This window comes from Trachemys scripta, chromosome 13 (genome assembly GCF_013100865.1).
Source record: "Trachemys scripta elegans isolate TJP31775 chromosome 13, CAS_Tse_1.0, whole genome shotgun sequence".
Taxonomy (NCBI): Eukaryota; Metazoa; Chordata; order Testudines; family Emydidae; genus Trachemys; species Trachemys scripta.
Window position 1 is genome coordinate 19,475,173 of NC_048310.1, and position 13,894 is coordinate 19,489,066.

Below are 13,894 nucleotides of genomic sequence, written 5' to 3' on the forward strand. Positions count from 1 at the left end.
ATATGCATCCGAAGAAGTGGGCTGTAGTCCACGAAAGCTTATGCTCTAATAAATATGTTAGTCTCTAAGGTGCCACAAGTACGCCTGTTCTTTTTGCGGATACAGACTAACACGGCTGCTACTCTGAAACGTAGCCCATGTTTCTCTAAGCTTTATGTAACTCACTACACCTGAAGAAGAGCGGCTCTGCCTTTGCCCTTGCTTTGCCTGTTGGATGGATTTTAGTCTCCAGGACACTCTGTGTAACCTGAGCACTAGCTTATGTCCAATATTCAGCTTGTGCATCTGCATTAGAACTTCAATCTGTAATGTACTGATTTGGGTTTTTACATCTGAGATCAGAGATGTCACAGCTAGAGAGAGGTGTAACCAGATTTGTTCTTTTCAGGTTATGGTGTGGATCCATGGAGGAGGTCTGTTGACGGGTGGAGCTTCAATGTTTGATGGGTCTGCATTATCTGCCTATGAGAATTTGGTGGTGGTAACCATACAATATCGATTAGGTATCACTGGATTCTTTAGGTGAGTCTTTGTATCATCACATCCCCCTTAAAATACAAAGTTTGTATACAGGGATATAATTGGTGAAACCTTTTAATGATATAAAATATTAAATATCAACAGTAGGAGCACTGTTCTGCTGCATTCCTCTAAATATTTGTCAAAAAGAACTATTTTACATGCCTGCTTCTTCAAATGACCCTCCATGAAGTCCTAAAACACACAGCTAATGTGAGATACAGGAGCATGTTTATAGATTCATTCTTTCAAGTACCTCTATTTATAATCATGGGATCCCACTACATAGTGATGTTCTTCACTTGACTGGCTTATTGTACATGGTAGGTTTGGTACCATTCTCATTAATTTGAAGGTTTTAAACCCACAGCAAATGTAATTATATCTGCTGAAACAGCTTTAGCTTTCGGGAGACAAATCGTGCATTGACAGTGGGTGATGCTGATAGCCAGTGTCTATAATCGTACATTTAATGCATGGCTGGACTGTGTTCCTAACCGTCAGAGATTCCCTTGAATGACAGCACTAAGGTACATCTATACTACAGACCTATGTCAGTATAACTAGGCTGCTCAGATGTGAAAAATCCACACCCCTGACCAGCATAGTTACACTAACCTTAATCCCTCTGTGTAGACAGCGCTATGTTGGTGGGAGAGCTACTACCTTTTGGATTAACTATACCAATGACAGGAGAGCTCTCTCCAGTCGGGGTAGGCGCATCCTCACTTCAGAGCTACAGGGGTGCAGCTGCATCTGTGCAGCATTTTAAGTATAGACCTGCCATAAACCCTTTCAAGTTCTGCATTTCTGGGGGATTATTTACTATTTGTCTCTTTGTTTTCATCACCCAGAAATGCATAGAAACTTATAGCCAAAAGTCAGACCACAAACAGGAAAAAGTTTACATATCTTAGTTAACTTGGGCCAAATTCATACCAGAAGTTACTCCACTCACCTAAGGTGACGTTACCCCAGGATTGAATTAGGCACATTCTCTGGAGGTATTTGTAGAGGTAGGTTTGTAGAAATACATATCTTCAATAAGGTTATTCTAAACAATGTACATAAGTGATTATTTTTGTTTTCTGGAGATAGAACCATAAACTTAATAACAGCAAAACAAAGTCTGTTGGGACTTACTTAGAATCCTCTTGCTTTCAGTACTGGTGATGAACATGCTCGTGGAAACTGGGGCTTTTTGGATCAAGTGGCAGCTCTCCAGTGGATTCAAGAGAATATCAAACATTTTGGAGGAGATCCAGGATCTGTCACTATATTTGGAGAGTCTGCAGGAGGAGTCAGCGTTTCTGTCCTTGTAGGTTTTATAGTGCCTAAAACAATACTTTGCATTTCTGTGCTGCCTTCCATCCATGGATTTCAGTGCATGTTACAAACATTGACTGATCGAGTCTCCTAATGCTGCTGAGAAGTTGGGAAGTATTATCCCTATTTTACAGATGGGGTAACTGAGTCATAGAAAGGTTGAGGGACATAGCAGGCCAGTGGCAGAGCCAAAAATAGAGCTCCTGTCTCCTGACTTCCCTTTAGTCACAAGGCCACCCTTCCCCTCAAATGCTATAATGGATACAGATGAGGCTTTGAACCCCACCCCCACATAATCTCAAACTCCTGGTTTTACTTTACGTTGGGAATAACAATGAGTATCAGTCCTACATTGCATTAAGTCTGACAACTGAACCAGCCCCCCAAATAGGAACAACGACCCCAAACTCTGGGAAAGGTTGCATGTCCATCTGAAATTGGAAGCTTGGGTCCATCTCTACTGTAAACTGACTATAATGTTTGAACCCTACATTTTTCCATCTCTTCCAGGTTCTATCTCCGTTGGCCAAGGGCTTGTTCCATAAAGCCATCTCTGAGAGTGGAGTTGCACTTCTTTCTGCCATGTTCAGTTCACATCCTGAAGTGATTGCTAAGGTTCTGATATATCCATTCTTACGGGCTATGTTAATGGAGCAGCAGAGTTACGATGACACATCATCTGCCCTCTCAGCTCTGTGTCTCGTTCCAGAGGAGTTAACATTTTTTTTCTTTGTTCAGCTAGATTCTTTGAAGCTTCATCATGGGGCATTTGCATTGCAACCTATTACCCAGAGATCAAATGTTACATATTGTTTTTCCTATGTGGAAATTGTCATCTGCCTCATTTGCGAGTTTCCTCCTTCCCTTCCTGGATGATTTAGTTGGGGATTGGCCCTGCTTTGAGCAGGGGGTTGGACTAGATGACCTCCTGAGGTCCCTTCCAACCCTGATATTCCATGATTCTATGATTCCCACTCAGATTCCGTTTTTGACTTAAAACTTTGTATCTTCTTTTTTCCTTATACCCCTACATATGTGCTCATGGAGGGCTCATGCTGGGGAAAGTGAGTCTGCTTCAGTGGAATTTAATCTCTCTAGAGATTGATTGCTGTTTTATTGGCCCAAACTAAAATATTTTTTTTAGAATACTTAAAATAATGTTACATAAACCAAAAGCAACCAAGAAGTTCAGAAAGAGATGTGTGATACTTTGTTCTGAACTCATGCCAGTGATTAGACAAGATGATCAGTTATGTGAAACTAGAGTAATGGCCTTGGCTTTGTTCATTTCTTGTGAGGTTTATAAATGTCCCTTTAAAAGAACATGTTTGTTATACTTATCATTTGGTCTCTTGTTTAGATTCCAGACCTACCAAGCTGATTTGTAAGCACATTCAGCTAGTATTCTATGCTATGGGTGAGATTTTTCAAAAGCATCCAGCCTAGGACTAAATCAGTTGGGCTAATAATGAGCAGTTTTGACAGTCCCACCCTATGTCTTCAAGTACACGTTATCGTGGAAAAATTGGTGCTCATTAAAGATGGACTTGTAAGTGTGTATGCTATGTTAGCTTCACAAATTCCACATTCTATTCCTTGTAACACTTTCTTATTTTTACTATTTAACATAATCTCCCTAGAACCTAAAAGATTTTAAAAGTTCTAACTTTTTTTTTTGTAAATAATTGCAGGTAGTCGCTAACATAACTGGCTGCGACTCCTCCAGTTCGGCTGCCATGGTTCATTGCCTAAGGAAGAAACCAGAAGAAGAAATGATTTTTAACTTTCAACAACAACAGGTGGGTGAGGTTAACTGTGAGATATCAAATGCAGCCACAGTGTACATAGTTATAATAGCACTAACATCCATAGAGGTGTCTCTGGGCTGAACTGGGCCCAGCATCGTCATCTATTTTTTTTTTTTTTTTTTATAACTGTTTGTAACGGGGTCGCACTCACCTCTCACGAGCGCCTCCTGGCCAAGTGTGTGTGCCTGCATGCTCTCGCTGTTTGTGGTGGGTCTTCGGTGACTCAGCCCTCTCGCCAAGTCATACACGGTCTGCCTGTAAGATAAAAGCAAGGCAACCCCCTTTTGGGGTACAAGTCCAACAGGGGCCTCTTTGTGCCTTCTGTAATGTCTCCCTCAAGTTTTCCCTGCTCCGGAATAGAGCAGTGCCCCAGGGCTCCTTCTCTGGAGGTAGTGTCTTTGCCCTTTCTTGGCCTGGCTCTTCAGCTGGGCCACTACAGTTCAGTTCCCCTTTTGGGGTGCCTCAAAGTCCATGCCGCTTTCCCAGTGGCTTGGGGTGGGGGGGTAGACCTGGGCCCTCCCTCTACTCCAGGTCCCCTTTAAATAATCTGCATTGCTGCTTTAATTCCCTGGGCCAGTTCCCTGTGGCTTGAGCACATTCTTCACCCTTACCTCTGGGCCTTGTCCTGGTGGAGTCCCAGCAGCCAGCTCAGAGTACAATCCACTCTCCTCCAGCTCAAGCAACGAACTGCTCTTAGGGCACGTCTACACTACCCGCCGGATCGATTTATTGCGTCTAGTGTAGACACGATAAAATCGATCCCAGATTGCTCTACCGTCAACTCCAGAACTCCACCACAGTGAGAGGCGGAAGTGGAGTCGACGGGGGAGCGGCAGCGGTCAACTCACCGCCGTCCTCACGGCCAGGTAAATCGTAGCTGAAGTTGCATATCTTAGGTCAACCCCCTCCCTCCCGTAGTTAGGCCTAGCCTTAGTCTGGCCGTGCAGCTCTTCTTATACTGCTTCCCACACAGCCACTCTAGGCAGCTCGGACGATCCTCTCCACTGCCCTTTTCTGGAGCGAGGTGTGGCAGGGCCACAAGGCCTCCAGCAGGGGGCCTCAGGACATAGTCCACCCTGTCACACTGTTACTAATATTTCTGTGATTTCTTAGTCTGGTCTCAGTTGAAACTTTGCAATATTGTCTGCAGGAAATCCAGTAAGTCCGCATAACAATTGAAAATGCGTAGAGCCCTGCAAATATTCACTTATATCCACAGATATCCATGGACCATTTTTGCGGGTCGCAGATCGGATACAAATTTTGTATCTGCACAGGGCTCTAAAAATGCGTTTCTTTTTTTCTCCTCCAGCAAGTCGGAGTTATCCCAGCAGTTATAGATGGTGTGTTTATTCAGAAGAACCCTGAAGAGCTAATGGCTGGCAAAGACTTCAGTGCTGTCCCATATATAATAGGAATAAATAATCATGAATATGGTTGGCTGCTTCCTTTCGTAAGTAATTTCTAATGGCTCTTCTATAGCAGTCTTTACATTAACTGCCTATTAGTGGCACATTTCTCAAACCTTTTTATACCAGAACACCAGTCTCCTCTCCTATTAAAAACAAATCTTGGCTAGGCTAGGCTCACTCCTGCCCCCTTCCCCAAGCTCCCCCTGCACATTTTATGGGAGTTTTCACTCGTTCCAAAAAATAACGTTATGTTCGCAGAAGGCCTTTTATTCTGAAGGATCCCAGAGTCATTACATACATAGACCACCTCTGGGAAGGAGGGTAGAGTAGAGGAAAGTTAAGTCTAAGAATTAGAAAAGACTGGAAATTAAAGTAATGATCAACATTCCTCACCTGGCTCCCCCCCAATACACACACATACCTGGTCAGTAGGAGCTGCAGCGCAGATTATAGGAATATCTGATGTCCCCACAGAAGTCCTCTAAATATTTTTGCATTGGTCCTCCAGCAAAGAGAGGGAAATGAAGATCTGATGGCCTGAATTTTCAAAATTGACTAGTGATTTTGGATGCCCAGATTATTTGTTAGAAAGTGCTGAGTGCCACTCTCTGGCAATCAGGCGCCTTTAAGGGGCCTCAGACTGGACATCCAAAAATAAATTAAGGCACCCCAAATCACTACCCTCTCTTGAAAATTTAGGCTGATATTCAAATGTTAAATCAAGGAGGGGAAACCACTGTCTTTGTTAGTTAGTTAGTTAATAAAGCTTTTGAGGCATCCATACATCACAAAGAAGTAGTGACAAAGAAACCAACTTTTTTTGCTTTGCAATTCAACTTTAGGAGTTTACAACTTCACTCCCTCCACATCACCAGCTGCAGGTTTCTCCAAACTGAGAGCCTCCTATACTGGGAGAAATCCCATAGCTTGAGTTTGATTTACCTTATAGTCAGAACTTTAGGGATTTATATCTAGATCTACCTTCCCCTAAAAGCTTGGCAAAAGCTTTACTTATTCTATATTTTGTATCAACTTTTCTAACCTTAACTAGCAAGACTCAACAAGGGATTGGACACACATATGATAAGAGTATCCAGAATTGTTGTTGTTTTGGAAGGTATATGAAATCTCATGCTTCAGGTCTTAATTCAGTCTCTAACTATTAGAGATCAGGAATAGACCTGATTCGGGGCGAGAGGTGGGGGGGCAGATTACCCATACCTGCCTACTGTGTGGTTCTTACACCTTCCTCTGAATCACATGGTCTTGACCACTGTTTGAGAACTAATAGTGTAGTAGATGGACCTTGGGTCTGATCCAGAATGGCAGTTCCTGTGTTATAAAGAACCTTTCGTTTGTGGGTTTATATGTAAATCTCTGTGTAGTTGTTAAGGCTCTTGGGCTATAGAAACATAAACAATTATTTTTAATATGTTCCTGTATAGTTATCCGACATACCTGGCTTGAAGGAGGGGATGCATAAAGAAACCATCCTCTCTACATTACAACTGCTGCGTCCGTTCTTGGTAAGAGACCTGCAGATTTTCTCGTGTCTCTCTCTTTTTCTTTTCAGATGTGTTGAACATTTTGAACTTGTGGGAGTTTAGGGGTTTTTTTAATATGTACATTTTTACAAAATCCTACAGATGCTGAAGGGCCTATGTGTATTTTTCACACCTGGGCACCTACTTATCTGCATGTACTTAACACAAAACTGGGCACAAATAGGTAGTGTTCTCAAAAGCTACATTTATTTCTGGGCTGTCTGGTTCTGATTTAAAAAAAAAAAGAACTATTTACAAGCTAATTGCTGACATGGAATTCTAGAGACTGTCACTTCTTTTTAATGGTTTTTGGTTAATTTCTTCTCCTTATCCTTCCTTCTAGTCTGTGCCAGCTGAATTTGTGTCTCTGATAACAGATGAGTATCTGGGAGACACAGACGACCCTGTCGCCCTGCGGGACCGGTTTCTGGAGTTGATGGGAGATGCAATCTTTTTAGTTCCAGCTATAAAAACATCCAATTATCACAGAGGTTAGTTTCTACTCAATATTTGTTAAATAAAAGGTCACAAGTTCAAACCTGCCAAGACTCAATTGTCACTTGACTACGGATGGCACACTTAATACATACATGATCTGACTTCAATTTGGTCACTGCTCTTTCTAGTTAGGCGGCGGCCAAGCATTCTCAGTTGTATTCATTACTGAAGATTATTGGGTCACTTTTTAATGCGCTTTGTGAGGGATCCTCCCCAGGGCGCTGCCTGGAACTGGAGTACCACTGAGCCCCCCAACCCATCAACTTGGGATCCCACTCACCCTGTAATGCTGTGACAAGCTGCAGATATGCTCCCGGTCTCACTTTCACCAGCACACAGGTAGGGACACACCCAGCTGTAATAACATGCAAACAGGCTTTCTGACCAGTCCCTGCATGGGAAAGCTATGCAGCTAGGACACTTACCAGCTTCCCAGGCGCACACACCCCTCTGGATTTATACTGTCTTGCACTGCACAGAGAACTATATAACGTAAACTCATAAAATTCACCCTCTCCCTCAATGTGGAGAGAGAGATGCAACAGCTTTCTGCCTCAAGTTATGATTTCCACACACTAGTTTTAGACAAAACAAAAACAAGTTTATTAACTACAAAAGATAGATTTTAAGTGATTATAAGGGATAGCAAACAGATCAAAGCAAATTACCTAGCAAATAAACAAAACTCAATCTAAATTTAATCTACTAAGAGATTGGATATGAGTAGCAAATTCTCACCCTAAATGAGAATTTAAGCCACTTGCAGAGATTCTTAAAGGGCAAACTGCACTTGCTTGCAGTTTAAAACCCCAGGTAGTCCTTTCACAGGCTAGAAATCCTCCTAGCCTGGGTTCAGCCCTTCCCCCAAATTCAGTCCTTCTTCCTCAGGTGTTTACAGGAGTCTCTTTGGGTGGGGAGTCAGTGAAGAACCACGATGTTGCTTTCCTGCCTTAAATAGCTTTTGCCTATGCAGGAATCCTTTGTCTCCAGGCTTAGTTCCTATGCTTTTCAGTGGAAAAACACTGGTATTCCCAGATGGAGTCCAGTACCAGGTGACTTGGTCACATGCCCCTGTAAGGTCACAGCAGCCATAACTCAGAGGTAGTTTGTAGTGTTCTCAGAAAGGCTCCCTGGTGGGAGATTAGCTTCTTCTAAGACCTGTTGTTCTCCCTAATGTCCATTCCCAGCCAGCCATCTAGACTGATTGGGGCTCGTTCACCTGCACATCTACCAATGTGATATATGCCATCATGTGCCAGCAATGCCCCTCTGCCATGTACATTGGCCAAACCGGACAGTCTCTACGCAAAAGAATTAATGGACACAAATCTGACATCAGGAATCAAAATACTCAAAAACCAGTGGGAGAACACTTTAACCTGTCTGGTCATTCAGTGACAGACCTGCGGGTGGCTATATTACAACAGAAAAACTTCAAAAACAGACTCCAACGAGAGACTGCTGAGCTAGAATTGATATGCAAACTAGACACAATCAACTCCGGTTTGAATAAGGACTGGGAATGGCTGAGCCATTACAAACATTGAATCTATCTCCCCTTGTAAGTATTCTCACACTTCTTAACTGTCTGTACTGGGCTAGCTTGATTATCACTTCAAAAGTTTTTTTTCTCTTAATTAATTGGCCTCTCAGAGTTGGTAAGACAACTCCCACCTGTTTATGCTCTCTGTATGTGTGTATATATATATCTCCTCAATATATGTTCCATTCTATATGCATCCGAAGAAGTGGGCTGTAGTCCACGAAAGCTTATGCTCTAATAAATTTGTTAGTCTCTAAGGTGCCACAAGTACTCCTGTTCTTCTTTCTGCCTAGTGGGCATTCCCCAGGTGTAAACACATTTGTAATAAATGCATAGACAATATTCCTAACTTCAGATCCCAAAATGATACATGCATACAAGTAGGATAATCATATTAATTGAATCATAACATTTTCAATGATATCTCGCATGATCTATCTTGCATAAAATATATCATAGCTATACCATAATCATATCATACTATTACTATAAAGAATATGGGGTGTAATGCCACAGCGCTCTTCCTAATCTTGGTGACTGAATAGTGGACTGGGGACGATGCACTTCTGCGAGTATATTTCTACTTTTCACTCGTATAAGCACTTTGACTCTCAAAGACAGAACTCAAGTATTCCTTGTGTTAAGCAGGCTTTAATTATTTCTTCTGTAATATCTCCCTAACCCTTTTCAGTCACTGTGCCCAAACTGTTCCCCCTTTGGTACTGGATGCAGCCGAAAAGCAGGTCCCTCTTGTTACCGATTTAGCTATTTTAGGATTTTACACTGCCACCTGCCAGCATAGTATTTGAGTGTCTCCCATGTAAAATGGACAGCAACAGCAAAGTCTCTAGTGGACTTCATGGCATCATTAGTTCTTCTTCTCCTTTTTGTGGGGTAAAAACTCTTATTGGAGTATGTGGGTTGGTTGGTTTTGTTTCAGCTTCTTTTTTGGGGTGGTGGGCAGTTGTGTCAATGGGATTTTGGTAGTGTCATTTTTACTATGATGGAAAATCTTTCTTTTTCAAGAGGTTCTACAGTGTCTCCTAAAGGTGATCTGATTCTAGATTCAGCTGATTTCTTCTGGAAATTGGTTCCATAGCAAGATTGGGGGATTGAAAATGCTTTGCTCTCAATGCTCATGTTCTTTGTCCTTTGGTTTGTCATCTGCATTGTTCCAAACAAGAACAACACTCTTAGTGGTTCATAGATCAAAATTAAGTCTTTAATGTGTCTGGGGCTTGATCCATTAACTGCTTTGAATCTGATATCCTTCCTTTTATGTTTGGAGATGATGTCTCATCTGAAACTCAAGTCAGAAACTATTGATTCCAGTCTCCAGTTACATGCCTAGAATTGTTTTAGCTTCTCACTATAAAATGTAATATGTTGTAGATTTTAAAAAATAAAATAATTTTTTTTTAAAAAAAAGGACAACTTTCATTCCCATGCAGCACTGAATAGGCTCGGTACCTTTGTGTATTTGTAGTGGTTTTTCTATTTATTTTAATTGTGTTTTCTGTTAGCATCTGGATCTCCTGTCTACTTTTACGAATTCCAACATCGTCCAAGTTCAGCAAGTTTCAAACCTGATTATGTAAAAGCGGATCATGGAGATGAAATTAGGTTTGTCTTTGGAGGGGCATTTGTTACTGATGAGACGTCACTAACTGGTAAGGAATTTTGTAATATAATGTATGTTTATTGTTCCAGTAGAACTGCAGGTTAGCCCAGTGTTTCTCAAATGTAGCCACCGTGGCCACATGCAGCCACCAGGGACTCTTCTTGTGGCCACAGCTTCCTGGGCAGTGGGGGGGGGGGCGGCACAAAAAAGTGGCCCCCTCCCCCAGGGCCGCCAGCAGTGGTTGGCAGGGCCGGCTCTAGGGGTTTTTTTTGTTTGTTTGTTTTTTCCCCGCCTCAAGTAAAAAAAATTTTGGCTGCCCCCCACCGCAGCCCTAGGCTCTCACCCCCCTCCCCTCCCCTGCCACCCCCCCCCTCGGCTCCCCCCCCTCCCCCCCCCCGCACCCCCTGCTGCCCCAGCCCTGGGCTCCCCCCCCCCCACCATTGCTGACTCCGCCTGCTCCCCCCTCACCTCCAGCCAGTCTGGTGCTGGCAGGCTCGGGGTAAGCAGCGGGGCTCCCGGGCCGCACCTCAGCCCAGGGTCTCTCCAGCTAGGGCTCCTGTCTCCAGGACCAGCCAGGACCCAGGAGGGCAGAGCTGGGGGACTGCCCCGGCAGGGAGCGGAGGAGCCGGGGCAGGGTAGCCCGAGGAAGCAGAACCCGGAGAGCGGGACGCAGGCCCCGCATGGCAGCACCCCGCCCTCTATGGCCCTGTTGCTGCTGCTTCTGGCCACCCTGCCGCAGTCCCTGGGCGGCTCGGGCCGCTTCTTCCAGCCTGGCTGCGGCACTGGGGGGCGGCCACCCTGCAGCACCTGCAGGCGGCTCCATGTGCCCCGAGGGGTGGCCCCCAGCCTGAGTGTCCCGCGCTTGGAGCCTGCCCGGCCCAGCCACAAGGTGGGGGCACTGCTCCCCCGCAGCGTGAACTGCAGCGGCCCCATGGCAACACGCTACTGCTGCCAGGGCTGACTCTAGGCTTTTGCCGCCGGAAGCAATAAAAAAAAAAATGATGCCCAGAATGCCGCCCTTGAAAATGTGCCGCCCCAAGACGTGCTTGGTTTGCTGGTGCCTAGAGCCGGCCCTGGTGGTTGGGCCCAGCCACCTCTGGAGCCACACAAGCTGGAGGAGCAGGCAGCCAGTGAGTTCCCCACCTTCCAAGGGCTGGTGGGGTCAGGCTTCAGCCCTTGGGTGGTGAGTGGCAGGCTACAGCCATGGGGCTTCAGGCTCCATTCCCTGGCCATACGGTGGCAGGCTCTGGCCCCAAGGTCACACACCTCCACCTCTAGTGTCCCTGGCCCCCACTGCTTCCATATCCACCTCCCCATCCAGGGTTTGCCGGGGCTGAGTAAGTCTGCTGTGAAAAGTGATATATTTGTATGTTTGTTAATATCGCTTTTTACAGAAGACTTAGTAACTAGCACGTCTTGCGGGGGGGGGGGGTAGCAACCAAAAAAAAGCAAAAGACAAGAACGTACAAATTTGTGTTTGTATTTTGTTTAGGTCCAGTAAAGAATAGAGACAACTGTACATTATTTTTATTATTGAGTTGGGGGAAAAAAAATCCTACGTAAATAAATGATAATGATTTGGACATGGATATGTGCATATTTATTAGTTTTTCCCAAGTTAATTAAGTATTTTAGAAAAAATTGTCAGAGTGGCCACCAGCAAAAGATGGTGGCCGCATTCTGACCCCCCCCCCCCCCCCCCAAAAAAAAAATTGTTGAGAACCCTGGGTTAGCCATATGTTGTTCCCTTTGGTATCGTGGGCTCACAGGTACCTGCTAAAATCAGCAGAATTGCACAAGTGGGTGTACAAGAAGGCAGAATTTGGCCATATTTAAATCAGCCTTGCAAAATTCTACTTGTAAAATTAAAAACATATATTTCCTTCTCGCTGCCCCCATCACAAATTATTCTGTTTGATTCCCCAAAATAAAGATGGTCGTTTTGGCATAAGAGAGTAATGGGTAGTTTTCGTCTGTGATACTATTTTTTTTTCCCAGTGCTCACCTGACAACATGGATTTACATCCAGGCTTCCTTTTTATCCAGCAATATATGGTAATTTAACCCTTTTTTGGAGGCTATAGACATATACATTCCCTTTCTCTAGCCCCCCCGCGCGCACACACACACACCGACCCTCAAAGCAGCAGTTTAACTGGCAGCCTATAAAATATTGAGATTCAAAAGATTAACTGTAGTTGGTGCAAGGTGGTTCTGAATCTACACCTACTACCTGTTTTCACTATGCAAACAAAGTCTCCTTTGATATTCCCAGCTTCCGGAGATGCTACAGAGGAAGAGAAACACCTCAGCATGACAATAATGAAATATTGGGCTAACTTTGCTCGAAATGGGTGAGATTCATGGCTTCTTTTCAAATAGAGAATTTGCTTTTTAGAATGTACAGCCAATTAAAAAGCCCAGTTATGCAGACCTCCCCTAATGTTTCCAAAAGAGCTTCATGGACAGCCCTAGAGACTTCAGTCCTCTGCTTAATCACAGAACAGGTACAGCATAGGTAGTGACAGTGCAAGCTGCTGCCCAGAGCCTCACTAAAATGTGTCAGAATTGTGACCTGGGACCATCTTGAGAGCTGGGAATGGAACCCAAGGCCTAATCTACATCTCACACTAGGTCCACCTAGCTACTTCCAGGACTGTGGGGAAAATTTTGTGCCCTATGCGACGTAGTTATGTCAACCTAATCCCCACAGTAGACGCCGCTAGCTCGATGGAAGAATTCTTCCCTTGACATAACTACTGCCTCTCAAAGAGGTGGATTATCTACATCAATGGAAAAACCCCTTCTGTCAATGTAGGAAGTGTCTTTGCTACAGCATCATAGCTGCAGTAGTGTAGACATACCCCAAGTCTCCTGCGTTCCAGTCCTACACCCTATCCTCCACACCACACTACCGCCTCACAGTGCCTATTATTGTGAGGACTTCTCTGCTATGGAAGTGTTTGTATTAGAAACTAACCTGAGCCCACTAACTTATTTCACATGGTAATGAACAGCTATCAGAAGAAAGTGGCTTTGTTAGTCTGGGCTGGATTAAAACTGAAGGCCTAGAAGTTATGGACTATCCCAGTACCAGTCTATATCACCTCTGTATCACCTTTTCATTCTATTGTGTGCAGAAATCCTAATGGCGAAGGTTTGGTGGAATGGCCGGTGTATGACATGAATGAACAATACCTGGAGTTGAATTTACAGCAGAAGGAAGCAAAGAAACTGAAAGGGAACAGAGTTGAGTTCTGGACAAAGACTCTGCCTGAAAAAATGAAGAAAATGAAGGAAAAGAAAGAGCATGCAGAATTATAATTCATAATATGTGGGGGAGAAAGGGCATGTGTGTGTGTGTGTGTCACAAAATAAAATCAGATACAATTGGTTTAAATGTGAGAAATTAACAAATTCTAGAGTCTTAGCCAGAGATTTTTTTTATACTGTTTCATGTATCTGGTGGAAGGGATCAGTTTGCAGAATGCTTTGACACCCATAGGATTCATTGCTAGCTCCAGCAGGGAGATCTTCCAGATAAGTTAAACAAGACACTAACATAGATTTTTGACTTAAAGTCATTCCTTGGAAAAATAACTCACCGAAGGAGGATCACCAAA

General features: G+C 43.9%; 1 protein-coding gene across 1 annotated transcript in view; it reads left to right on the forward strand.

Moving 5' to 3' along the window:
- The window catches only part of LOC117886753 (fatty acyl-CoA hydrolase precursor, medium chain-like), a 26,911-nt gene extending 13,223 nt beyond the window's left edge, over nt 1-13,688 (forward strand). Inside the window, exons 6-15 of the mRNA XM_034788798.1 lie at nt 389-522; nt 1,684-1,837; nt 2,356-2,460; nt 3,537-3,644; nt 4,966-5,106; nt 6,511-6,591; nt 6,953-7,100; nt 10,174-10,320; nt 12,547-12,625; nt 13,412-13,688. Of these exons, the coding sequence (XP_034644689.1) occupies nt 389-522; nt 1,684-1,837; nt 2,356-2,460; nt 3,537-3,644; nt 4,966-5,106; nt 6,511-6,591; nt 6,953-7,100; nt 10,174-10,320; nt 12,547-12,625; nt 13,412-13,595 (1,281 nt within the window). The 3' untranslated portion in view covers nt 13,596-13,688. The remainder of the gene's footprint in view (nt 1-388; nt 523-1,683; nt 1,838-2,355; nt 2,461-3,536; nt 3,645-4,965; nt 5,107-6,510; nt 6,592-6,952; nt 7,101-10,173; nt 10,321-12,546; nt 12,626-13,411) is intronic.
- Nucleotides 13,689-13,894: the final 206 nt, after the last annotated feature.